General features: G+C 52.0%; 1 protein-coding gene and 1 long non-coding RNA gene across 6 annotated transcripts in view; both read left to right on the top strand.

Annotated features, from left to right (window-relative positions):
• Positions 1 to 1,251: 1,251 nt before the first annotated feature.
• On the top strand, positions 1,252 to 5,511 carry FOXA2 (forkhead box A2). 5 transcript variants are annotated; one of them, XM_082643950.1, is made up of 3 exons: positions 1,252 to 1,423; positions 2,439 to 2,508; positions 3,523 to 5,511. In XM_082643950.1, exons 2-3 carry the CDS (start codon positions 2,440 to 2,442, stop codon positions 4,822 to 4,824), a joined length of 1,371 nt encoding a protein of 456 aa, XP_082500076.1. In that variant the 5' UTR covers positions 1,252 to 1,423; position 2,439; the 3' UTR covers positions 4,825 to 5,511. The 5 variants fall into 5 exon arrangements, with proteins under 5 accessions (XP_082500076.1, XP_082500078.1, XP_082500077.1 ...); XM_082643951.1 differs by lacking the exon at positions 1,252 to 1,423 and adding an exon at positions 1,437 to 1,847; XM_082643952.1 differs by lacking the exon at positions 2,439 to 2,508.
• A 2,480-nt stretch (positions 5,512 to 7,991) lies between these two features.
• The window catches only part of LOC309816452, a 31,929-nt gene continuing 12,451 nt past the window's right edge, over positions 7,992 to 27,469 (top strand). Inside the window, exon 1 of the long non-coding RNA XR_014296026.1 lies at positions 7,992 to 8,169. This is a non-coding gene — a long non-coding RNA (uncharacterized lncRNA). The remainder of the gene's footprint in view (positions 8,170 to 27,469) is intronic.

The following is a 27,469-nucleotide window of genomic DNA, read 5'->3' as shown; positions in this document are numbered from 1 at the left end:
ACTAAGTTAACCTGGACACTCTTGAGCTTTCAATCCCACGCACACCAGCAAGCTGTCTGTCGTTGTTTCTCGGGTTTGTCTGTCTGACCTACTGAATGTGAGAAGCGCCCCGCGGGGGGAGGAAGGGTGTATCTCTGTGTATGTCTGTGCGTGCGCGCGCGCGTGCGCGCGCGTGTGTGTGTTTCTGCCCTCGGCCTGCGCAGAAAGCTTTGGAAAATAGGTCAGGGCGGTCCGCACCCTCTCTCCCCAGCCCTCGGGAGAGCGATCTAGTAGTTTCCACCCACGCTCGGGGACCCGGCGAGAGATGCCCGGGCATCTGGTCCCTCGGCCCCCCTGCGCACACCGACACTACGTGTGCATACACCCAGCGCACTTCCCGGCTGCACCGGGCCGGCCTGCCCCTCCTGGGAGCATTCTGCGCTGCGCACGGCTTTCGGGGAGAAGCAGACCTTGGCTGTGGGGGACCCTGCCCCGGCCCTCGCTCAGCGGGTTCATTAACGCTCTCACTAAGAATTGGTCAAGCCAGCCGCGCCTGCATCTTTAGTTCAAAGCGTTGCAGGCCCGAGAGCCCTGAAGTAGAGGGAAGGGGTGGGAGTACCCCTGCACCTACTACTCCGCCCCCTGCCCTCTGGCCTGACCCTCACCCGGCCTTCCGTTCCCCTTGCTCTGCTTCGTGCCTGCCACCTCGCTTCTGTCTTCTGCCGCCATTACCCATAACTCTGGACAGGTGGGCCACATACCCACTATTTCCTATTTTATTCTCTCTTTGGGGATGAGGGCGCAGGGCCGCATCCTCAGGGCCCAGCCGCGGGTTAGAACCAAGAAAGGGCGGCCACCTCCAAACACCTGTAGTGTTCCGCCTCCCCGCCCCCTCCCCCATCTGGCTCACTGAGGTCTTGGTACCTGGCCCAGGACAGGTGATCATTTGAACTCAGAAGCTGGATCGAAAATAAAAAGGACGAAGATGGTTGCTAGGGTTTCTAATTCTTATAAAACAGGAAAGCAGAGAGGACAGAGACATCCCCGCCCACAGCCGGGCGGACTCCATACGCCCCATTATTGATCCCTTAATTCCCCGCTCTCCTCCCGCCTCGTCCCCCACCTCCTGCCCTGTTTGTTTTAGTTACGAAATGTTGTGGGCACCTCAGTTGTGACTGAAAAGTAACCTTGAAACACGCCGTCCTGACTGTCAGAGACAAATAGTCTCCCAACCGTCGCAGCAGCTGGCGGGGCCGCGCGCGCCCTGCGCCCGGCACCCGGACCGTGGGACGGGGCTCCTCCCCTCCAGCCGCCCCGTCGGGCGCTGGAGGCCTGGCTCCCGCCGGGGAGGCGGGACCCGGCGCCCCGCACGCCTCCCGAAGCCGCTCTGGGTCTTAACTGTAACGGGAGGGGCCTCCCAGCAGCCGCAACAGGCGAGTCAAAGGTGTGTACACAGTTTTTCTAAATACGACAGCGCTTTGCAGATTGGCTCTGCCACCGGTTGGTTGTTTTGACAGGGAATGAGCCCTGAGAACTAAGAAATCCGGGATAAATAATTGCGGCTTTGATAAGGCTCTGCAGAGGCGAGAGCGGGCGCGGAAGCCGGACGCGCCCTCGGACAGGCGCGCCAGGCGCCCGGCTCTATGGGACAGGGACGGGGCCAGAGCCCTGGGCCGCTCCACTGGGTGGCCTCCTCCCGGGTCCCTCCTCCCGTGGGGACTCCCCGCAGACGACAGGGGGCTGGACCCGGGGGCCCACGAGCCCACCCGCCCCGCTCGTCAGTCCGGGCTCCGCGTGCGCGGCGCAGGGCAGCTGCGCGGGCGCCGAGGGCAGGTGCTGGGCGCCGGCCGGGGCTCCCTCTCACCCAGGTGTGAGCTGATTATTCAAATGGGCTGCCCCGGGTCTGGGGATTGGAGGCCCGCGGCCGCGCGCCGCGCTATATCACCAGCAGCCCACGTCACTGCGGCACTTGTCCGCTGCGCGGTCCACACCTCCTCCTCCTCCCTTCCCCCCCTCCTCCACCACCTCCACCTCCTCCTCTTCCTCCTCCTCCTCCTCTTCTCCACCCCCCCCACCCGCCCCCGCGCCGCGCGCTTCCCGCCGCCTCCCGGCAGCTCGGCACTGCCAGCCTCGGCCTCCACCCGGCAGCCTGCGAGCGCGGCGGCGGCGGCGGCGGCGGTTGGCCGGCGCTCCGGCAGCGGCGATCGGCTCCGGGCCTCCTCCCACCCTCGGCCCCCTCCTCCCGCGACTCACCCCTCCCGCCCACTTCCAGCCACTGCCTCCGGCCAGCCGAGGGAGAGAGGGAGTGGAGCCGAGAGAGAGGGAGCGCAAGAAGGAGGGAGGGGACGGTGCCTTGGCTGACTTTTTTTAGAAAGGAGGGTGGGGGTGGGGTGGGGGGGTGATTGCCGGTCGTTTGCTGGGGCTGTTAAATTTTAAACTGCCATGCACTCGGCTTCCAGTATGCTGGGAGCGGTGAAGATGGAAGGGCACGAGCCGTCCGACTGGAGCAGCTACTATGCCGAGCCCGAGGTAGGCACTCGCCTTTGCCGGGGGAAGCGGGGTGGCGGCGTCCGCTCTCGGCCCCAACCTCTGGACCGCTTCCCCGGCCGGCCCCCGGCCCCCACCCCAGCCGCTCCGGGAAGCCGCCTTTTCCACCCTCCTTCGACTCAGATGGGTCTCTTTTTTATACGACACACTGTTAGCCTTGAGATAATATTAACTTTGTGATCAAATATTGACTTGCGGCGCCTCCAAATCCTCTTCGTGGCCGAGCCACGCACTATCCTAACAGAGTTGTGTTTGGCAGCGCGCGGCTGGGAGGGGTGGGAGGTCGGCCGGCGAGGGGGTGGGGAGCTGGAGTGGAGAAGGTGGGTAGGAGTCGGGGGCTGAGGTAGAGAAAAACGGTCCAGGACTAGGCGACAAAGAGAAAGAAAGTTTGTGGCTGCAGAGCCCAGCCGCGTGTAGTTCTGTCCGCGGTCCCCTCCCTGTCCCTCCACTCAATGCCTCCGGCTGGCCCCAGACTGCGCGCAGGTACCGCGTTTCGGTTCCCCTGGGGCCCAGAATGGGGTCCCGGGAGGAAGGCTGAATGGCGAGGACCCTGGGATCGTCTCCGCGGGAGGCCGCCGGGCGCCCTGCGCCTTGTCCCACAGGTCGCTGGCCAGGGTCGGAGGTGGCGTCCGGGGCCGCGGCGCCTGCTCGGTATGCTGGCGTGAGAGTCGGGGAGACTCTGCGGGGGGGAGATACATTTGGGATGCCTGGCTTGGGGCGCTCCCCGGGACCTCTGTTTTAGAGTCTGAGCGCGGCGCAGGAGGGCGAGGAGGCGGCCACGGGCGCAGAGCGGCGGCCCCCGCGCCACCTCCCCGAGGGCGATCGCGGCGCGCTCCGGGTGGAACGGACGCGGGGCCGGGGCCGGGCGAGGGCAGGACTCCCCGGAGGCCTCCCTGGAGGCGGGGGCCTGGGCTGGCCCGGTGGGCGGGGGGTCAGCCCGGGCCGCTTCAGCCGCGGTGCTAACGCTGTGCGCCTCCCTCCGGGCTCTGTCCTCAGGGCTACTCCTCGGTGAGCAACATGAACGCCGGCCTGGGGATGAACGGCATGAACACGTACATGAGCATGTCGGCGGCCGCCATGGGCAGCGGCTCGGGCAACATGAGCGCCGGCTCCATGAACATGTCGTCGTACGTGGGCGCGGGCATGAGCCCGTCCCTGGCCGGCATGTCCCCCGGGGCGGGCGCCATGGCCGGCATGGGCGGCTCGGCCGGGTCGGCCGGCGTGGCTGGCATGGGGCCGCACCTGAGCCCGAGCCTGAGCCCGCTCGGGGGGCAGGCGGCCGGGGCCATGGGCGGCCTGGCACCCTACGCGAACATGAACTCCATGAGCCCCATGTACGGGCAGGCGGGCCTGAGCCGCGCGCGCGACCCCAAGACGTACCGGCGCAGCTACACGCACGCCAAGCCGCCCTACTCGTACATTTCGCTCATCACCATGGCCATTCAGCAGAGCCCCAACAAGATGCTGACACTCAGCGAGATCTACCAGTGGATCATGGACCTCTTCCCCTTCTACCGGCAGAACCAGCAGCGCTGGCAGAACTCCATCCGCCACTCGCTGTCCTTCAACGACTGCTTCCTCAAGGTGCCCCGCTCGCCCGACAAGCCCGGCAAGGGCTCCTTCTGGACCCTGCACCCCGACTCGGGCAACATGTTCGAGAATGGCTGCTACCTGCGCCGTCAGAAGCGCTTCAAGTGCGAGAAGCAGCTGGCCCTGAAAGAGGCCGCGGCCGCGGGCGGCGGTAAGAAGGCGGCCGCCGGGGCCCAGGCCTCGCAGGGTCAGCTCGGGGATGCCGCCGGGCCGGTCTCCGAGACTCCGGCGGGCACCGAATCGCCCCACTCGAGCGCCTCCCCGTGCCAGGAGCACAAGCGAGGGGGCCTCGGGGAGCTGAAAGGGACGCCGGCCGCGGCGTTGAGCCCCGCGGAGCCGGCGCCCTCGCCAGGGCAGCAGCAGCAGGCCGCGGCCCACCTGCTGGGCCCGCCGCATCACCCGGGCCTGCCGCCAGAGGCCCACCTGAAGCCGGAGCACCACTACGCCTTCAACCACCCCTTCTCCATCAACAACCTCATGTCCTCGGAGCAGCAACACCACCACAGCCATCACCACCACCAGCCCCACAAAATGGACCTCAAGGCCTACGAACAGGTGATGCACTACCCCGGCTACGGGTCCCCCATGCCGGGAAGCCTGGCCATGGGCCCGGTCACGAACAAAGCGGGCCTGGACGCCTCGACCCTGGCCCCAGACACCTCCTACTACCAGGGAGTGTACTCCAGGCCCATTATGAACTCCTCTTAAGAAGACGGCGTGACCTGGCTAGCCTGGACCCAGACGGGAGAGACAGGAAATGGGGTAGAGACTCTGAGAAAGGGGTGCTGGAAAGATGCGAGGGAGAAGGACCCATCACACCCCCGCCCCCGGAACAGAGGTCTCCCCCACCCTCTGCAGCCCTTCCCTCCCTCACATGGGCCACACTGATGTCTATCATGATATATAAGGAAGGAAAGGGAAAAAAAGATGAACAGTCAAAAAAAGAGAAAAAGGAAAGCCTCAGTTTCCACTACTGTGTAGACGCCTGCTTCTTTAAGCACCTGCGAATTCTGACTTTTTGTTGTTGTGGTTTCTCTCCGTTGCTGTTATTGCAGGGAAGTCTTACTTTATTTAAAAAAACAAAAAAACAACAAAAAAGAAAACAAAAAAGAAAAAAACACAAACTTTTGTGAGTGACTCAGTGTAAAACTGTAGTTTTAACAGAAAACAGAGTTGTACTATTGTTTAAAAAAGAGAAAAAATGATGTAAGGGTCTGTTGTAAATGATCAAGAAAAAGAAAAAAAAAAGCATTCCCATTCTTGATACGGTGAAATTCAGGTCTCGAGTCTGATTAATTTATGGTTTCCGTGTGCTTTATTTATGGCTTATAAATGTGTGTTCTGACTACAAGGACCAGAGTTCCACAAATCTATATTAAAGTGTTATTGCCAGTTTTTTGCTTTGAATCCTCAAGATTTTTTTTCCCTTGCCTGATTTAAAAAATAAACAGACCTGGGAATTATTTTAAAATTGAGGGAGGGAGATCCTGGCTGGTTGCAGGTTTTACTTTATTCTGGGGGAGGTAGTTGCTGTTTTATCAACTATTTATTATTAAAATTTTCAGACAAAGTAAAGTTGAATGAATTTTACAGTAAACAGACACATACCCATTGCCCAGATCCTACAGTTCTCATTTCACTATACTTGTTATACAGCATATCTGTCCATCTATCCACACCCCCATCGGTCCACTTACCTCATTTCCTAGATGCATTTCAAAGTAAGTTTCAGACTTCCTAAACACTTCAGCAAGGACATCGTTAATGGAACTCAACATTGTTCAAGGTTACTTCTTTGAATTTTGGGTTTAACTTTACACACAGTGAAACTCACAGATCCCAGGTGAACCATTCTGGGGATTGTGGGGATGATGCAGGTTTATCTCCAAAGCCTGGAGAAAACCACACATCCTATCTGTATTTTCCAGCTGGGCCATGTGAAGGTGCAATGTTGTTGACATCTCTGGGACCCTGGGGCTGGCTTCTCTGGAAAGAAGCCTGGATTTTCCATGTTTTTTCCTGTATGTCCAATCCTAGGCCTCCCTTCAAGGCAGGGAGCCCCGATTGGACTTGCAAATTCCTGGTGCAGCTCTTTTCATTTTCATCACTGCCTCTGCACCCATTCACCCTTCCGTGGAATTGGAACTCCGCCTGGATTGACAGCCTCAGGCCTCTGCTACACTCCACCCTCCATCCCACCCTCCACCTTCACTTAGATTTTCTGCACAACCTTGGTAGAACTTGCTGCAGCCCAGGAGCAGTGAGGCTTCTGGAACCATGCATTTGAGCATCTGGTCTGGAGAAACAAAAGACTTTCTCCTAGAAGTGATTTTAAAGGGAACTCAGGGTGCTGATGGAAATCTTTTAACATATGTATATTGGGGGATGAGGCAGAGGTAAGGGGGTGTCCTGCACGGCTGGCCAGGTGCCCCTTGTCAGGGGTGGGATACCAGGGTCTGCAGGTTTTCTCCCTCCCCCCTCCACCCAAACTCCGAGGCCTTGGCCAAGCGGCCTCTTAGCCCGGGTTGGCAACCTAGGATTACAGCACCAAGGAGGTGAGTGGGTATGTTGTGATTCTTCAAGGAAAACCAAGTATAAAGAAAGACTCAGAATAAATTCTTACAAATCGTACTGCGTCTCTCCACAGACAGCCTAGTGGCCCTAAATCCTCGGCCAACCGAAGTGGAAACCTTGGAGGCCAAGCGGGGCCCGGCTTCGCAAAGTGGGCTCCGCTTTGGCTTTGCCCTGGGCATCTGCTGGCAGGCAAGCTGGCCGAGTGAGGGCAGGAGCCATCCAGGGCACAGCTAGCTTGCGGTGGGTGAGAATCTCCACAGAGTCGGAGGCCAAAACTTTCGGACTCAGGTTTCTAAGCTCAGGCTCCCGTGTCCCGGACTAGATCTTTGGGCTTCTCAACCATCTAAACTTGGAGTGTCCCAGCTTCGCCCCAAGCCTGGATACCACCTCTGCGAGAGCCCTCCCCACCTTGCGGGGTCTCTCTGCCCCTCAAACCCTGGCCTTCCCACGCGCCTGAGGGGGGCTGGTCCTCGCCTCCGCCTCCCGCCTCCAAATCCCTTTTTAACATGTCACATTGTCCCGAAGAACACAAGGAAGAGAAATTGGGGAGGGGGGTGGTGGGAGGGATCCGGAGGTCGCAGCCAGCAATCAGGGCCGTCTCTCCCCCTGGCAAGGACACACACGTCGTGAGCCCAGCCTGAAATGTGTTTCATTATCACATAAAAGGCTCCCGTGGCGAAGGAGCCGAGAGGCAGGGCCGGGGGCCGAGTGCGGGACAATGAAGGCTGAAAGCGCTGCCCTAACCTGCTATGTTTCCTATCGCACGCCCATTGTGCGAGGGTCGTTTTAAACTACTTAGCGCGCCCCCCTCCACTGATCCCGGCCAGATAAGATATAGTTCTGTCCGAATACATAAAAAGGATGTCGGGGAGCCGGCCGCTCCCGAGGCTTTTCTGCGCGTCCTGCGTCTTTCACACCCCCATCCTCCCGCCCCAGCCCCTCCCCCCGCAGGGCCCCCAGCTTACTGGCGCTCAGACCGCCCTCCGCCCGCGTTCCCCAACTCTGCGTGGTAGGGTGCAGCGTTTGTTTTTCCCTCTCTCTCCCTCTTTTTCTTCCTTTTCCCCGCGCCATCCGCGCGCGGGTTTAAGCATCCGTGAGCTGTGAATAAACAGTCAGTAAACAACCGAAAAAAACATTCTAGATCCGAATTCCAGGAGGGTAAACTTTCCATGCCACGTCACACTTCAGCAAATTTGCACAGATACTATATTGCCTCTCCCTCCTTTATTATTTTTTTTCTTTTTTGCCAGGATCCCATTGTACTTAACTGAATTTTATAACGCTGATCGATATCTTGGTAAAATATTCATTTTTAAACTAGCGGGCAGTGAAATCTTTGCTTTGTGTGCTAAAGTCAACAGTCGCTCGGTTTGAGCTCAAATAAATGCGGGGATGCCTCGGCTCGGAGCAGTCGGCCGCCTCCCTCCGCGCGCTGGACGCTCCGCTGCCGCCGCCGCCCGCCTGCCCGCCGCACCGCAGGTAGGGAGCGCGCCCACTCAGGGGCCGCGCCCGGGTCCCCACCGAGCGTGCGCCCCCCACTCCCGTCCGCGCGCCTCCCCTCCCCCAGCCAGCCCCTGGCCCTTCCCGGGGCTTCGACGCCTGGGGGACAGGGAGTGAGAAGCTAGGTCGCGCAGACCCCGGGGCTGGGGAGGTGGCCTTTTTGCGGGGGATTCTGAGGATGCTTTGCGTGGGAGGATGAGGGGTCGAGGAGCTACACACTCAGACTGAATCTGGGCCCTGAGCACAACTGGAAAGTTTCGTGGGACCCCGAAGCGACGGGAAGCCACCACAGGCCCCTGCAGCCGCTCCGGGCTTCTGATTCGATACGAGGGCCGCCTGTCGCCCTAGGACAGTGGGAAGATGGAGGTGGGGGCCGGCCTTGGCCTCAGAGCCTGGGATGGGGACGGTGGAAGGCGGCGCACTGGTACTGGGAGGCTGCAGAGCGAGGCCCGAGCGTGGACGCGCATGGCTTCCAGTCCCGTCTCGGGGGTTCCAGGAAGCCCCGAGGCCCAGGCGGTGGTGGGGTTCCCGCCGTCCGGGAGCCGAGGAGGGGCAGCGCCTTTCCGAGTGTCCGGGGAACCCTGCGTTCTCGCCGCGAGCGCGCACGGCCGCAGGCAGGTCAGGGAGCCTCCGGGCCACTAGCCCGGTCCAGGAGGGAAAGGCCGAACCCGGCCGCGGGGCCGTTCCTCACCCACTTCCCCCGCGCTGTCCCGGGGCACCGGGTTTGGAGGATCGGACAGACCGATCGCATCTGTCTGCAGTCTGCGGGAAGGCGACGGCTCGGAAAACTAGTGATTCCGAGGCTGCCGGTTGACACCGCAGGACCCTCGGCTGTCGAGGGCAGGGTAGGAAAAGGTGTCTTTCCTCTGGGGTCTACCAGGTGCCCCCCATCAATCTGCATTACCCCTGACGGTTTGCTTTCTACGGCTGGGTGTCTGGCTCGTGATAGGCCCACGCCGGCTCGGTCAGTTTGGTATTTCGCCGGGACGTATGTAGGTCGCGCTAGGTCCCGGGTCACCGCAATTGCCTGCCACCCCAACTGGAAAGTTCTTCCAGTCCGCGCCGCAGTCACCCAGATCTCGGACCCAAAAGGGCAGAAATCGGTCCCGGTGATTGGCAGGGTCAGTTTTGTGGACACCTCCATGCGTGGGGACCCTGGGCGCCCGGTCCCCTCCTTCCCCGGCGCCCGGGGCCGCGCGCGCCTTTGTCCACCGCGCCCGAGGCCGACCAGGGAGCGCACCCGCCTCCCTCCAAGTCCGGCTCCGGCTCGCGTGGCTGGTTATCTTCCCTGAACGAGATGGCGGGACACACGCGAGGCTAATCGTTTTTTAATAATTAATGCCTCCCCGTTCCGCTGGTAATGCGCGGCCTCGAATCCGTCAATTACTTGTCATTAGACGGTGTCGCCCCACGGCCTTTCCTCGGGCCTTTGATGGCGCCGGGTCGCCGCGCCCGGCCCACTCCACGGCCGAATGAAAAGGTGCCCGGCCTTTGAGAGCCGGTGCGGAGTAGCCGCGGCCCTTAATGCAGTGCGAGTTTTGAAAGAAAGACCCTCGCTGAAGAGATGTAATCTTCCAAATGGCCAATTTAAACGCCTGATGTTTATCGCCCGCCTCTCCTGGCTTTATACAGAGAAGCAGGTCTTCAGGGCTTTGGGGGAATTTTAATGTGCGGGTGACGCAGGGAGAAGCGAGAGATACCGCTTAATAGGGTGCGGGGAAGGGGGGTGTTTGCTCAAGAAGGCACCTGGAGGTACCTCGGGGTAACTGGTTTTCTCTGGGGCAGCGCACTGTTCTGAGTATCGGGGGTCTGGAGGTCCTCCCGGCTTGGGGCTGGAGTCGCCGAGACAGAATCTGCTGAATTGCGCGTAGACCAGAACTATCCGGAGAAAGCAGCAGGGCCAGGGGCCGGGAATCTTCACCCTGTGCCAGGGGGTAGGAAGGAAACGTTCTCTGAGTCCCCCATCCCCACCGTGGACCTAACCTCGCGGGCTAGCATCCACAGACTTACGGGCACCCGGCCCGGCCACAGAGGAGACCCCCCCCGCCTCACACGCACCCCTTCGCGCCACCATCCCCAATGTGCTGTCACCACTGCAGCAGAAGAGCAAGATTTCAGACCCTAAATGTCTCTGCTGGGTCAGGGACATAGTGGACACCAGCCCAGGCCACAGCACCATGGCAACCCAGGCCGCCCAACAGTTGGTGGCGTGAAATTATAAAAACAAAAACAAAAATGCAAGAAAAAACTCTCCAAGAGTTTGCTGCTCGATTTAATTATCTGCTGCTCTCTTCTCCCGTCAACCGATATCTGAGGGTCTCAGAGCCTTATATGCCCCTTTTGGAGTGAAAACAATACACTGCATCTACAGCCCCCCTTGACTGCAAAGCCAGCTCATGCTAAGCTTTACAGACGTCCGACTACACGTTTCTTATAGCTTCTAACCCCAGGACTGGTTTTCCTCTGAGAAGAGGAAAAAAGAGAATGGAGGGTGGAGGAAAAGATCATGAGGAATGTGGGAGAAACTACTGTAAAATGGATGGGGAAAGGCCAGCTGGCACAGGCCCGTGTGCCCGGCCACCCATCCCACCACTCCCCGCCTCGGGGGTGGGGGGGATCCTGGGCTGCTCCTGAGGCTACATCCTTTCTCAGGCAGCCACAATAATTGGGATTTTTTGAGAAATTCCTTTTTGATGAGATGCACCGGATATGGGCAGGATGTTACAGGCACCTCCAGAGACAAGCAAACAAAAATTGCATGGTATAGACGGTGTCCCCAGTGGCGCTCAGCGGGGTCCCCAGCTGCTGGCAGGCTGCTTCTCCCTTAGACAAAACTCCCAGGGAGCGCACTACCCCCAGCCCTCCAGGGGTTGCCTCGGAAGCCTAAATCCTGGGGCATCTTCCCCATTCTGTTCACAGCCTTCCTGCCCACTCTCTCATCCTTTCTCTCCTTTCTTCTTTAAAACAATCGTGTGTGTCCCCCCTTCACCCCCTCCCGCCATTGTACTTGTTGATGACCTAACACGCTCACACCAAAAGCCACACACAGAAAACCAACAACGTCGGTTGGGAGGGGAGACCAATTATGAGTGAGGCTAACAAGCGGGGGAACACCCAAGTTGAGGCCGGCTGTCTCCTGGGAGACTGATGGAGGCTTATTTTACAAGCTGTCATTCCGCCCTGGTCCCTATTGCCAGACTGGAGGTGATTCCTACTCTCCCCTCCCCCAACCCCTGCACCCTTGGGGCTTGTTCCAGATTCTTTGTATATCCTCTGCATAAGGTACAGAGGACGGGGTGGTTGCACAAGCACATCTTCACAACAGTGGCCTTAGTTTTTACATTAGTGGCTGTTCCTCAGAGCTCCAACCTCACTACCAACAAAACATGGACTGGTCAGATGTCCCTGTCATACATGGCCCCCCTCTCCGCCAGGTTCCCATGAGAAGTCATTGACTTACCCTTCACACACACCTCTCTCTCTCTTTCTGAAAAGAAGGTGGGGAATTTTACTGGCAGATAATACAACCGATAGCCGAGACACTGAAAAGAGCCACACAAATGAAGTTGCATTCATTCATGCAAAGCTAGAGGTTCTCAGGTCTCATTAGGGCAAGTGCCTGGGGTTGAACTCTCTCTTGAAGCTAATTGGAGGCACTGATATTCCTGCAATGCCAGGATACCATGCCAGCAAGGCCACATTGATTTAACTTAAACACATCAAATGAACTGAGAGGGAAATTTTCTACATCACAAATGTAGATGCGTGAGGGAAAAATACTGGGGTGTGATGCAGATGAAAGCTTTGGAATCAGAATAGTTTGCCGGTTTTTAGTTCTACTTGCTTAAGTGGCTCCACTTCTGCTCACTTAAATGGTTGGGGACTAGACTTTCTTCCTAGGTAAAGCAGCTTTCCCATGGTTTCACTTTTTTTGAAAAAAAAAGTAAAACACAGGTTTCAAGAATAAACAGGAACGTTTTTGGACCAAGGTTGGTCACGACCCCAGCAAATCAAAATAAGGTTGCATGCGTGTGCATTTTGACTTATTTCATTAGAAATAGGACCTCAATTCATTATTTTTTCTCTCTTCACAAAGTAGATGTATTTATATAATGGATTTTGTTGAACTTTTTGCTCACATAAAGAAAAGCATACGGTTCTTAATTTGAAGACTTGGGTGTTCAAAGTGCATTACTTAAAAATAGAAAACAATCTTAGGAAGTGTTTGGCGGAGAGCGCTTGGGAGGAGCTAAGGCGTGAAGTGGGAGCTGGGGGACTGGGGAGGGCAGATGACGATGAAATGACATTTTCTGTGAAGACCAGGGTGGAATGTCAGCCAGGACAGGACCTGGGTCACAGAGGGCTCTGTATAGGGGCCAGAGGCATCTTTAGCAGAGAAATCAGGAGGCCAGTGTGTGTACACTCTGCTCTAAAAGATACAACCCTCTGCTCGAGCTTCCTGCTTGCCTTACCTTCTAAAACCCAATCTAAGAAATTTAAAATAAACGAGACCAATTCAACTATATACCTTCTAGTCAGTCTGCAATTCGGAGCTACATTAAACTGAGCTGTTTACACACAGAAAGAAGTTGCAACTTCAACAACTCTCTGGCGGAGAACATTTACCCTCTACCCAGAAAAATGAGTCCATTTTGGGGCAAAACTTTTGCCCTTCTTTCTACAATCTTACTGTTTCTCCCACCCCCCGCCCCATCCCCCTCCCACCTCTTTTATTGATCACAACTGTATTCCATCCACCACCACTCAGTGGGGCCCCCTCTGTGCCAGACACCACGCCAGGTGTCTTCATGAACATGACCTCTTTTAAGACCGCCCCCCTCCCCGGTAGCTGTCAGAATTTATGGGCCTGGGCAGAGAGAAGTTAGAGAAAAAGCTTCAATTTCAGAGCTCAGCGTTGAATTCAAATCTTTCACCTCTGTGTTCTTTCAACTTTTCCTGGTTTCATATGGTCTGGGCACAGACCTCTCTGATTCCAATGCAGTAGGGAGCCTGCCTTCGCCAGGACCCCCAAGTTTTCAAAGTGAGTTGCTGATGGTAAGCGGAGGGGACCGCAGTGTTAGAAGAAGGCTAGAAAGAAACAAAAAGGTCTCAAGAAGAACAGGCTTGGGCATTTCTTGGAAGGATGGCAGAGACCCTGCCCACTGTCCTAGAAGAGGTCAGGGTGGGTTATGTCTGGGGTCAGGCTGGCTTCTCTTTTTCCCTCTTGGAGTTAGAATTCCCATGCAACCATGGTCCCAAAGCCAGCCAGAGGATCAGTCAGGCCTGGACCATGACTTCTCCCCATTCAAGCTTCCAGGACCAGCTGGCTAAGGCTGGAAGGGAGGAGAGCGGCAGAGAAGCGGCAGCTAGATGGCTCTTGCATTGTGATTAGAAAGAGAAAATGCCAGAGAGGAGGAAAATGTCAGGGGCAGAAACAATAGCCTGATATATGGGCTTAAAATAACCCACGTCCGAGGTGCCGCCTGTCAGCTTTACTCCTTAAGGGGGGTTTTGGATCAGGGGCCAGGAATTCCTGAGAGCCTCTCGCCTCTGACCTCCCCCTAACCCACACCTGGTGGCCCGACAGCCCAGGTGACAGCACAGCTGGAGCGCACACACCGGTCACAGCTGGGCCCCTGCACGCCCCTCTCTTCAACACAGCTGCAAGAGCACCAAGGCCCCCGTCCCCACAGCCACCTCCCCCACGCACATACAGATGCAGATCAGGATAAACACCTGCCTCCAGGTTGGGCCCTGAAAGGGATGCCGGCCCAGGTGGACGGGCCTGCTTCCATCACAGAGGGTGGCTGGGACCCGGCACTCAGTAGGCCTGCAATCTGGGGGAAGGGCACCACCCCAGCCGAACTGCACACGGGCACAGGGGTGTGCCAGGGAAGGATGGTTCACGCCTGCTTATGCCACATGGAAGTCTCCTTTTCTTTTTGACTTACTGCAAGTTAAGTTCCCTGGACTGTCTGTTTTTAGAGGGGTGGGGATTTCCTGCAGACTGAACCCCTCCCCTTTTGGGATTTCAGGGGAGGCTCTGGACAACTGGGTCCTAAGGCCAGCTCTGCACACAATGCTGTCTCAGGCATGGGGGAGCAACTCTTGGAAGTGAATGGAGTTCTGGATTAAACCAGACTCCCCACTCCAAACTGATAATGGAGACGTTAGACTGAGGTGGGGAGAAAGACACAGTTACCACAGTCAGACTAGGTGCGAAGCCTTCTAGAGACCGTAAGGGGGGGGGGGAGAATGCGATCTTGGGACCTGTCTGGGGGCGAGCTGGGGACAGGAACCCGATCTGCATCTTATCCTCTCTCCACTTTAATTGCCACTCCCCTCCAACCAGCAGATTTGCCAATTAAAGGCCAATCTCTCTTGATTTCTTTGCTTTCGGAGGACATTTCGATTCACCCAGGCAGACAATTAAATCTCCTTGTCGCCTTTCCCTTCCCAGAGCCCAGAACATGATGCCTCCGTATCTCTTGCCAGCATCCAGCAGTGGGAAGGAGTTGATCTCAGGTGCTAACCTGCAGTTATCAGGATGCCAGACTCATTTAGGGGGCTCAGCTCTGGAACCCGAGGCCATCCCTTCATTGATCCTGGAAAGTGCTGTTTAGATTTTACCCTTGCTCAGTAAACAACTAAAAGTAACTGTGGGATTTCTCCCTTGTATTTAGCAGAATCTCTCTCTCTCTCTCTCTCTCTCTCACTCACACACACACACACACACACACACACACACACACACACACCTCCCCTCTCTCAGGCTCCGATTAGTCATGAAGGGACAGTGACCACAGTCGTTTCATAGCATCCTCAGCTGACCCCCCCGCCAGCAGCTGTGTCTTCTGGGGGTGCTACTCTTTCCTCTGAGCACTAACATCTCTCCCAAAGGACATGGCCTCCCAAGTTCCTAAGTCTGTAGGGAAAGTTTCCTACTGGGACTTGGGCCCCCTGTTCTGCTAGCCCCCACCTGCTGAGACACACTCCAGGGACCTCCCTGGCCCATTCCTCCCTCCCTCCCCTCCCCCACCCCAGGCCTGCCAAGCCCTCTCTATCTTTGGTCAGCCAGTGGCCTCTTGGACCCAGCTGAACACAGTTGGGGGTTGGGAGAGCAATCGCTGTCTGCATCGCCTGAGCACTGCTTCTAGATCGGCTGCCACAGTCTTGGACACAGACCTCTTTGGGATAAAAGCGAAAGAAACTGGCAAACTTACTCTGATGATCAGTGCTTTTAGGTTCTTAACAAGAGCCCCATTTACTCCTCCATTAGAATAGAGCAAGAGAAAGAGGTTCCTATTGTCCGAAGTTTGCCACCCTCTGAGTAGACCTGTGTTTTAGTCGAGTCCCTGGCATGAGCTCTTCTCCAGGAGGAGGTTTGCTCCGCTGTCACCTGTGGACATCACATTCTGCCACCTATTTGTGTAAGATAAACAGAAAGGCATAATTGCCAGTCATCCACAGTAAGAAAGATTAGGACAAGTCCTAAACAATGATCCTTTTAAATTCAATAATTGCAAAAAAAATTAAAAGTCAAATGATAAAGGTCAGTTTTCCTGAAGGTGTTCGGTGCAGTCAGCCTGCTACGATGGTGTTTTCAAAAAATTAAGGAACTTTCTTTTTCAAAGTTGGTACTGCTTCAAAAGAAATTCCTTTCTTGTTTGCTTAAACCCCTTTCGTACGATAAAAAAATATTTTGCAAATGAGATCGGCTCAATACCGTTTTCCCAAATCAGCCAGCCTCAAGCAAAAAGGTTTTTGAAAGGCTCACCCATGTAATTTCTGGATCTGTTCTTTCCAAAATGCCAAAACTCTAATATCTTTTCATTTCTAAAAGTCACTAACATTGTCCGTGAGCTCTCCAATTTAAAAAAAATCCTACAAAATGAGAGAAACATTCAAATCTGTAAATTTTTAGGATTTAAAAAAGAAATAGCTTTCACGGTATTGAGTGTTTCACAGTAATGGACATTAAGCATATATATATATATATATATACTCTTTAAATGAGGTATCGTTCCTGAGAGTGCTATTTTATTATATGAGCACCTCTGGACAGGCCAATTAAGTATGTCATTTCTTTGCTCCTTACCTCTTGTAGCACAATTTTGTGAAGGAATATAAAATGCATTTGGGGTTTTGATAGATTTATTATGTGCCAATCTATCTGTATATTTGATGAGGTTCAACTATCTCTTTGCGAGATGTATGGTGTATGATGTGTTCAAGGATTACCATCTACCCGTGTTAGTCTTTGGCGTAGCTGCTCCCATGCAGCTTCCAGCATCCTGGCTCCAGGGTTAGGGACAGTGGCATTTTGTTAAATATCAGCTTTGATATGACTAAAGCTAATTACCCAATTTCACTTCGTATTTTTCTCTAAATTTTTTTTTTATAAAATAGCTCAAGGGTGCTAATGAAACTTCTCCCTACAAAGCCTACCGCTTTTCTCAATGTTTGTCTTTCTAGCGATGAAATTTACACTGAAAGCATTTCTGGGGGAAGTGAGTATATTGATCATTTTTGGATTGCTTAAAACTACTAATAAAATATTTTTTCAATTTTCTGGGTAAAACTAGAATAGATTCTATGTAGAATAGGAATTTGTTTGCTTTGCCTCCTTCCTTTGGGTCATGTTTGTGGGGGTCCCCCCACCCGTGCGGAGCAGTTCAGCTATTTTTAATAGGCCACCCTTCTGGCACCCAGGTGAAACCGCGCTACGTTTAGGAAAATAATTCAGGAGAAACCCGCAGACATTATTGGGACGGGGTGTAACCTCCCCTGGCACTCTAAGGCAAGCGACATTCTGTTTGGTGCAGGGGGCGAAAAACACGACCTAACAGTGTTTACCTGTGTATTCAGCCATGAAATTGAATATTATAGAAGTTGAAAAAATGCAAATTAAATTAAAACCACGGAAAATTGTCTTTGGAATTACAGCGGCCCGGAGCCCCCAAGTGTTTGCTTAAAATTGAAGCGTTTAGAAAATGAAAAGCCTCTAAATTGCCCCCCTATGCTCCCCCGCTCCCCCCAGGAAGGAAACGTACTCCTTAATTCTACTTTTAATTCTACTACAAAGATACTGAGGCGGCTTAGATACCCATCATCTGCCCGAGGCAGCAATCACGCAGTAATATGACTTTTTCTTAAAAATGAAGTATCTCCCTTTACCTAAGCTTTACTAACGTCAGGCCCGCTTCAGAAACCGAGCGGCCCCAAGGTCTTCATTCTGAAAGGAGCCCCCAGCCGCTGGACCGGCTTCTTCTCCCCGCGAGGGTCCGGGACCCTCTGCCAAGGCCCCGCCGCCGGCCCCTGCCCGGGTCCGCGCCTCCTGGGGCGTGTGTCGGGCCGCGGTGTCACCAGATCCGGAGCCTGGCCTCCCCGCGCGGCCGAGCGCCGGCGGCGGTGATGCGCGCAGCGCCGAGAAGATGAGCGCACCCCGCCCTGAGCTCACTTGGCCAACACAGGACTTGGCAGGGTCTTGGTGGAGGAGCCCGAAAAAGGGAAGCGCCAAATGGATATTATTTCTAAATAAATAATAATAATAATAATAATAATAATAATAATAATAATAATAATAATAATAAGCAACAGGCAGACGGGCGGTCATTCTTGCCTTTTCCAAGTCCTACAGCGCAGGGGACCGACCCCAGGCGGCCCACCCAACGGACGGGCTAACCCCACCCGTAGGCGCCCGGCGCCGCAGGCTTTACTCCTCCCCGCCCAACCAGCTCTCTCCAGCCTCGGGGAGACGCAGGAAGTACAGCCGGGGCCCCGCAGGTGCCGAGGGCGCCGCGATGGGCGGGAGACCTCCGGGAGCGCGGCGGCGGCGGCGGGAAGCGCGGGTGGAGCGGCCCAGCGCTCGGCGCGACACGCGGGCGGTCAAGGGTGGGAGCGGGTCCCGGGCAGCCACGCCCACTGGCCTAAACTGGGACTTTGGGGGTCGTAGGGGACGTGAGTGGCGAGGATGTGCTGGCGCGGCCCGGAAACAGCTTTCCTCTCCGTCGGTGACCTCTGTGGATGCGCTGCCTCTGCTTCTACCCTATCCACCCGACCCCAGCCCGGGAGCCTGGTGCCAAGCCCCGTCGAGGGCCGTGTGGCTTTCTCTCCCCTGGGGAGGGAGGAGAGTTGGTGGACCCCGCGACGCTCGGTCCTCCCTCCTGGCCTCCTCCTCACACCTCACAGATTGAGGGGCAGCTCCTGTTCCAGAAACGCAGTAACTCCCGTGCAGACCACCCCCCAGCCGGGGCGGGGTGGGGAGCCGCCGACGCCGATTCTCACGTGAAACCTTCCCCTATATTTCCTTTCCAGGGAACCCCTGGATCAAGACCCGCTCAACGACGGCTGAGAAAACAGACCCGTGTCCCCCCGGAACTCTTAACCCGTCCTTAAGTTGTGGTCGTCTCTTGGAGACTCGGGACCCTATTTCCAAGGACAGTTGTGGGGGACAGGCTTATGTTTGTTATTTTCAAAACCAAGCGGAGGAAACAGCAGCCAATTAAAATGACATATTTTTATTTGCCTCGCACGTTGTCAGTGATTTGCCCCCGGGGATCCACAATTTTCCCAAGCCTGTTAACGGGTGACGATGAATGAGTGTCTCGTGTAATTTAATTTTCCTGTCACACTAAATAGAGCTACATTGTAAACCTTAGATCTACTCTTACTGATAGGATCGCCTTGTTTTTCCATTTGCACCATAAAGACCCCCAAAAGGGACACTGTATTGTGACCTCTACTCTTGAATTATTCAAGAACTTAATGACATTTTCCATTATTAAAAAGGGAACTAATTGCCATTGATGTAAAGCATGTGACCTTCTCTGGGTGCCCAGTATGAGAATGTAACCATCTGTATGCGGACCCCGGAGCTGTGGAACTGCAGGACGCTGGCAAAAATAGGAGAGTGATGTGAACACAAATGAACTCCAAATGGACACTGGAATCAAGCATATTGTTTAATTTCACCCCAAGCCATGACATATAGTTCCACAAAGTCCTTTAACCTGACCTAAAATCTGTATAAAAAATCCTATCAACTCAGGCCTGTTTTTTGGGGGTGTGACATGACTTTTTAGCTAGGACAGGAACATTGAAAATTGTGAAATCCAGTATCCCTTCATTAATGTGAAATTACTTTGTGTGATATCAAGCAAAATGCGTAATAATCTACACCCGTCCCTTTTTAATTATTATTATTATTATTGCTTTTCATAATGTATTACTACTTTCTTACTCAAAAGAAAAAAGAAACTCACAACTGTAAAGAAATTGCACCGTAGTATTTGCTCTTTGAATCAGTCTCGAGTTTCCAGGAAAGCCGCATTGAAATTCTTCAGTATCAGAATTCTCACTCTTCAAATTACTTGAAAATGGAGGCTTATCTTTCTTCAAAATAAAAAGAGTTCTGGTGTATTCCCTACTGGTCTTTCACTCTTTTCCCGGCCCCTAGAGGAAAGCAAAATGAGAAAAAATGCACTTCTACCAATGTTCTTTGACTTCATAAATTCACAGATCAGTGTACGAAGATGATCTGGTGCTTTTCCTGATTTATCGGAGGAAGTCCACTGCCAGCATTAACCATTTTAAAAGTCTGAGTGAACTGGGAAGTAAAACACTTTCCCATGCTGGGCTTCAGCTATTTCTTTTGAACTTTTAAGTGATGCTTGAGACAAGGAACTGTCATTTCTGCATCGAGTGGGCAGTTCCTTTAAAAATGACACTGAATAAACACACCCCGGCTTCACTGAGACTAAACATCCTCTGTGTTAGGCTGCAAATCCACATCTTTCTCTTTTAGAATCTCTGGAAAAGAATATAAAGTGCATTTGAATATCCAACTTGGTTCTAATGGAGCCCACGTTATGTCAACAAACTGGACAGAATCACTGCTGGGGCAGCCGGGAGAGTCAGAACAGAATACCCGGCCCTCCATCTGTGCAGGGGGAGTAAGTGCTGCTTCGAAGGCGTTTGTCATAAAGCTGTTGTGGCCCAAATCATGTAATGGAGCTACTGTTTTCCTATTTCTTTAAAAGAAACCTGTTTTCCTCAGTGGTGTCATGCCCTCTTTGTGTACAACATGGCAGAAAAAATTGAATAAGGATACATATCTCTTATTGTCAGATAATAAGGACATACTTAAGAAATACATTTGAAAACATTTTCAAGTCAAGAAAAGTTGGAACACGTATGGCATGAGTGGCGATCCATCTTCTTGCATGGTTCCTGTGATAAAGGCAACACTTTCCGGGTCAAATGTTAATTTAATCATAGATATTTTTCATTTGGTTCTCCACACTGAGAAACGTTTTGAACAACTTGATGTAGACTATGAGACACAGAAGAAATGATATGTGTCTCTCTAGCATTGTGTAGTATTAGAATCCAGTAATTTTTCCATGGTGACACATTGGCACTCAAAATGAAAGTTTCACCTTTCAAACTGTCACCATGGATAAGTTACAGTTATTTTTCTTTTCCTTTTAAAAAGCAACTCTCTTGCTCTAGGACCACTTGAAGTACATTTTAAGTGCCGTGGAAAGTTTGTGGCATCTTTAGGGCTGGCAGAGCCCTCTCTTGGCCTCATTCCTGGGTCTCACCGTCTTCTGAATGGATTTCTGTGTTGATAATTCAGAGAGCCAGGAGAAGGGGTTTTATCTTTACTGCGGTAGAGTGGAAGGTGCTAGAGCAGTGTGCAAGAGATTCTGATTTAGGGCCATGTTTCATCCAGTTCCATTGCCAGCTCCTGCCGTCCTCCAGAAAAAAAAAAAAAAAGAAAGGAAAGGATGGAAGGAGGGAGGGAGGGAGGGAGGAAGGAAGGAAGGAAGGGAGGAAGGAAGGGGAGAAAAGAGAAGAGAAAAACAAAAAACAACGTTGAAAAAATTCTCATTTGGCCTTTCTGAAAGGGTAAGTACCTCACCCACAGGGCAGGATGACACTGTAGTTCTTCATCTGGAAAATGGGTTCCTTTTTTCTCTCTCAAGCCTGGTATGAAGGGAAGCACTGGGGCTTTGCAGTTGTGTCTCTTGGTTTTGGTGGCGATCAAGACAGCTTTGCACTTTGGTTATGTGTAAAGATGCTGTACACTCACTGGAAGGGAAGAATGAGGCAGTTACTGAGAGGGAAAGTGAGTTAGCTTAGGGTACCTGGCAGTTAACTATGATCAGGCCAGCTTGTGCTTATTCCTATATAATATAATGTCTTCAGTTTCCCAGGTTCCAGCGGGGGTTGAGCAGCAACTGGGGGGTGGGGGCTTGTCCTCATCTGTTAATTGACTCCCAACCAGAAAGACCAAGAGGGGCATGTGTTCACCCTCAGCCTGAATTGGGTTACATCTTTCATCTCCTTTACATATTTTAACTGCTGATATATATATATATATATATATATATATATATATATATATATATATATATATATATATATATATATTTTAATGTCAGAGCTAGCAACAGTTGACACCAACTTTCCATATGGTTCTGTTTATCTGAATGTGTACACCTTCATACATTTACTGGACTTCTGACTCTCCGTTTTTCTTCCCTGGGAACTGACATCAAGACAGGACATCTCTGACATGATTACTAAGAATACCTTTGGAAAAACTCAGTTTCTTCTGTTTAGCAAATTCTTATTTTATAAACAGGGACTGCAGCCTGACTCTGGGTCAGGACCTTGCCTATGGATGGAGATGGTTATGGAGGATCAGTAAATGTGTCTGTGGATATAGAAACACCTTGTTCTGGCATGTTCTCTTTCTTCAGGGAGCTCGGGGGTACAAAATTCCTACAGGATTTTCCACCTGGTGGGTGAAGCTCGTGTGCTACCTACCATACTGGGTTCTCCAGGACGTGGGTTAGGTGTTTGGATCATGGAGTAATTAAACCTTGGACAAAATATGCCTTGAGTTCATGGAGGCTGAATGCTCTAGGCATAAAAGACATCAATTTTGTAATGAAAATATAGGGACTTTTCAAAGTGTGCCGTCAGGATGTAGTTCAATTTTCAAACGAAATTCTAACGACTGCCTAACTCTGTTTGACTGCATTCTTAGTTTTTCTCTAGCTTTGTTTATTCACAGATACTGGAACAAAAAGATGGGATGAAGGGGGGATGCTTGTTTTCCTAAGAGGCGCACGTGACTGAAAGCACACAAACTTCTCCCCATACTGAACTTTGACCATCACAGGAGTGTCCCTAAAAGTCTATAACTCTGCTTTCAGACTGCTCCTGGGGGATTTCCCCATAGTTTTCCATGAGTGTCTGAGGAATGAGGTGGGTGCTGGGCATGAATATGAGCTCTCAGCACAAGGGAAGAGGGTGCATGAAAATCGCGATTTGCAGACTTGAAACAAACCATCCAGCCAACAACCACCAAAACTAGTCAACACAAAGATATTAAACCATAAAAGAGTTGATTTGTCCTGCTGTACAAATTAAAGTTGCCCAAGTAGACATTTAACCTCCCCTGAAGTTACTAAATCTTCTAATGCATGAGTAATGACGAGCAGGCACGTTTTCTATCCTTGGCCTAAGACATCATTACTTTTCAGTGACTGGAAAAAGTCCATAAACTCAGAGTGATTGTTTGGGGCAAAAGGTGGTCCAGGACCCATCCCTCGTGGGCTTTTTTTTGCTGGCCAATAAGGCATGGGCAATTAGTCCCTGCCTCACAGAAGGGACAAGAGTAGCCAGCCTGGAAGCAGGCCCAATAAGCCCCCCAGGAAGGTGCACATTCCCCAAGGGGTTCAGAACCCGATGGGCACACCCGTGGATGCCTCTGCCGTCTGCCCAGCATGGCACACACACACAGTGCTGACGGGGACGCATCCCCAAAGGAAGGGAGTGGCCAGGACCTGGGTGTGGCCTGTGTGGACAGAGCTGTACTGTCCTTAGTATCATTTCTAGGTATTGGGGTGAAGAAGGGCACCCAAAAAAGGGATGGAACTCAACTTGTTTAAAGGAGAAAAGTCACCTCCAAGGGGCGCAGGACACCTCTCCTTTTTTGAAGACTGAGGGTCCCTCACAGCTGGCCCTTTGCTGCAGGGGCGGGGGGTTCTAACATAATGTGATTTTTCAGTGTGCTTTGTCTCCGTGGAGAGGCTTCAGAAGGCCCTTGAAGTCCTCAGCCTTAAATCCATGTTAATAGGGCAAGTGTCTTTTTTTTTTTTTTTTGGTGGTGGGGAGGTTTGGCTGGGAGAAGCGTTGACCCAGACTGCGCTCTGGGTAGACCCGATATCGTCGGCAGGGCACTTATTAACCAGTGTTCATTTGCAGGATCAATATTTCCAGCAAAGGAGTCCACACTCCAGATACACAACTATGTCTCGTTTTTTTCCCTTGACACACCATTTATTTTATAAATACATCTGCTGGAGAAGAAAAGGCTGTCCGAAGGACTGTGTCTTTTATCTCCGGGATATGCAAAGCACATTTATTTTCAGCTTTTATCTCCGGAATTGTATGTTGATCCCATACATATAGATTGATTTTGTTCAGGTAGATAATGAAAAGTCAAGTGGAAAATTACACAATGGCACTCACGATCCTGGTCTTATATCGGTATATAAATTGGTTTATTATTTCATTCTATTAAAGAGGCATTTTTTTGGTACCAGGAAAACTTCAAAATACATCAGGTTGTCAGCCTCACTGAATTTTCTTTTGGGGGAGGAAGTGGGGAGGGAGAGCAGGAGAAGGGAATTTCTCCGGCTGCCTCTGCTAATTGCACGGGCTAAATGAGCTTGCACAGGGCAGGGTCTGCAGCGACCTCCCCGGCCCACGTCGAGGTTACTCACACAGGTTCTGTGACTCTGGGACCTTTCTGGGGACAGGACAAAGATGCCCATCACACAGGTCCTGATACACAGGTGGGTATTTTCTCACTCCAGGCAATTCGAAATTTTGTCACGATGACTGGAAAGGCAAGCCCTCCCACCCCCAGCACCAAGGGGCCAGGGGTGAGAAGGTGGCAGCCAGATAAAGGCCACCAGCAAGGGACAGCCTGGAGCCAGAATCCTGGAGGAATCGTTATTAATAAACATCTTCTGGACATTTGGTAGCCCGTGGAGCCTGCTTCAGCTTAAAGCAATTAATTCAGGACACTGACATAAACTCTCCAGGTCTTTGACAGCTTGGAGCCGAAATAAAAATGCTAGTTCTCCGGGGAAGGGAAGAGGATGGTTAGCTCTTTTCTGGACTGTTTGCTTATAGGCCCAGAGAGCAGCCTTCCTTGCAGAATGAAATGCAAGGGCACAAACAATGTACCAGGGAGAGAATAGGAGACGGGAATGAGCAGTTTGAACTATTTGCTCAGCAGAAGGGCACCACAATGCTGGGCTGCTGGCTTTCCCATGCAGCCATCGGCCCTTCTTTGGGGTCTTTTGTTGTCCCCTGGTTCCTTTGGCCAGATAAGAGCACAGCTGCAGCGTTGCTGCTAAGTAAGGCCGCACTTATCCCCCTAAATCTCGGGGTGTCTTTACTGTAAGGGTGAGGCTTGGCTCTCTGTTTTTTCCTAGGGGACAGTGAGGGAGAGAATGGCAGAATGGGGGGTGGGGGACTGTGACATCTCCTGTGTCCAAATTCCTGATTTTTCTTTCTTTCTTTCTTTCTGAAATCCAAGCTGTGATCAAACAGGATCTTTGTGGAGCATTTAAATGGAAGGGTTCAGAGATTTGTACTGGTTGCCAAGCCAAAATATTGCCTTTGGGGGAATGGAAGGGAAGGAGGTGAGTGTGTAATGCAGGGAAGGGGAGGGTGAAGCAGAATTTTTGGTTTAAACACTCAGATTTTTATGGCTGTTAAAAAGAAGAAGTTTCGAATTGGCCATTTTGAAACTGTTCAGTGATGATTTTGTCACTTCTGAAAATCATCGTGGATTCCTCTTTTCCACACTGATGTTGTTCAGAGTCCAAATGAATAGAGGTTGCCGGAATCAGAGTAAAAACAGGATGAGCTGGCGATGGGACATAAAAGGTACTTTTGTAATTGCTGTAAATTACACCTTTAATCAGAGTAAATGTCACCGAAAATATAATCAAAATGTTCTTTCACATTTGCTCTTTTAAAGTCAAAGCCTATTTTAAATGCCATAAGAGAAAGTAGACGTGATAATAATATAAAAATAAGCACAAAGTATGGTTTACATTAGGTCGATTTTAAAGTCAAAATCTTACACAGATTTGTACTGTCTGTGTGTTCGGACTCAGTGGGTTTTACCAAGGATGTTGGATTGAGAGCCAGGCAACAAGGCTGCATTCTATTCTAATAAGGTTTATTTAGCCTGAATGGTTTTATAAGGTGAAAAGGCAAAAAGTTTACCACCAAAGAAAATTAATGGTTTACTAAGATTGCACGGAACGTTCGTAGGCCAGAAGCCCACCTGCAGGAAATTTGAAGTTTCAATGCTGTTTGTGTGTTTTTTTCACACTGACAAAACTCACAGAAAAAAACCCTTCCGTAGATTTTTCCTGCTGGGTGGTCAGAAGGGAAGGCCATGAAGCCAAAGGCCTCCCATTGAGGTGCGGCTCCTGAAGAGCTAACCTCACGGGGCGGCACGGCGGGAGATAGAGCACCTGTGTCTGCTCTGGGTGGCCTCGTGCCTGCCCACGGCCACGGCCATGCGGGACAGGGCAGCCCTGCCTGCCCACATGCCTACTGACTGCCCACCTCACTCAGGACGTCCTGTGAGATGCCCCTGTCCAGGAGAGCTGCTAAGTAGTTTTAACGTCAGGGAGATCAAATTTGGTTAAAAGGGTTTGTGTGTGTGTGAGTGTGTGTGTTCTGGCCTGTGTGCGATGCAGGGAAAGGGGCTGGAACATAGGGAGGGTTTCTTTTAGACATTTGCACATGTTTGATGGACCCATAAAAGACCGGAAAAAGGATCTTGTAACATTTTCGTTGTGTCATTTTTGTTACGATTTGTATAAACACGTATGGAAGAATGATAACATTTTTTTTTCTGTAGGGACTATAATAAAAATATCAAGTTTGGGTTGTTCTGCATTTCCTTTGCAAGTACAAATTTTAAAATTTTGTATTTAGGACAGAAATCATATCCCATAATAAAGGAACAAACATATTGTCCTCTCCTGGTTAAGTGCTCAGGCTTAATGTATACCATCCTTTTGAAAATTGAGGCCAGTGTAGAAACTGCAGTCTCCATGGGAGAATGTGTTTCTTTTCTCTAACTCTTGCCATAAGGAAAAACTAGCCCAGGGAAAATTTTCCAGCGTGGCATTTTAAGAGTGATCTGAAAATCATGTTGAATGTTGGTAAATAACTCAAGGGAAACGACTTTTCTCCTTTTGAGATCATGAGTTTCCACGAGAGGGAAAATGTTTTTTTTTGTTTTTTGTTTTGTTTCCGCAGTACACGGGCCTCTCACTATTGTGGCCTCTCCCGTTGCGGAGCACAGGCTCCGGATGCACAGGCTCAGTGGCCATGGCTCACGGGCCTAACCGCTCTGCGGCATGTGGGATCTTCCCAGACCGGGGCATGAACCCGTGTGCCCTGCATCGGCAGGTGGATTCTCAACCACTGCGCCACCAGGGAAGCCTGGAAATGGTTTTTTGACTTTTTTTTTTTTTAATAGTACTTTCTTTTTTTTTTAAGATTTTATTTATTTATTTATTTTATTGGCTGCGTTGGGTCTTCCGTTGCTGTGCGCTGGCTTTCTCTAGTTGCAGCGAACGGGGACTACTCTTCGTTGTGGTGCGAAGGCTTTTCATTGCAATGGCTTCTCTTATTGTGGAGCACAGGCTCTAAGCACGCAGTCTTCAGTAGTTGTGGCACACGGGCTTCAGTAGTTGTGGCTCACGGGCTCATGAGCGCAGGCTCAGCAATTGTGGCACACGGGCTTAGTTACTCCGCGGCATGTGGGATCTTCCCGGACCAGGGCTCGAACCTGAGTCCCCTGAATTGGCAGGCGGATTCTTAACCACTGCACCACCAGGAAAGCCCTCGGAAATGGTTTTTTAATTGCCAAGTTTTGCAAAGAATGCTCGGGAACTGGTCCATGGTGCAAAGCTACACGTGTTGGGAGGCCTCTGAGGGCAGAGGATAACAGAGGGAGGGTGGACGGACAAATCATTAGAATCAGGTTTAAAAGACTGTGATCAGAAGCAAGGAGCAAGTGATACCAATCTTGTATGAGATGGGCTTGGACATCACACCAACTGCCACGGGGTTTGATTAATGAGGCATTAAGGAGATCGAGTGACACTTACAGCTAGTTACTTATGGTGCTAATTTCAAAACACTTTGCAGTAGACAA

This window comes from Mesoplodon mirus, assembly GCF_964341445.2.
Source record: "Mesoplodon mirus genome assembly, chromosome: 15".
Classification (NCBI taxonomy): Eukaryota; Metazoa; Chordata; class Mammalia; order Artiodactyla; family Ziphiidae; genus Mesoplodon; species Mesoplodon mirus.
This window is presented reverse-complemented; position numbering and strand designations above follow the sequence as displayed.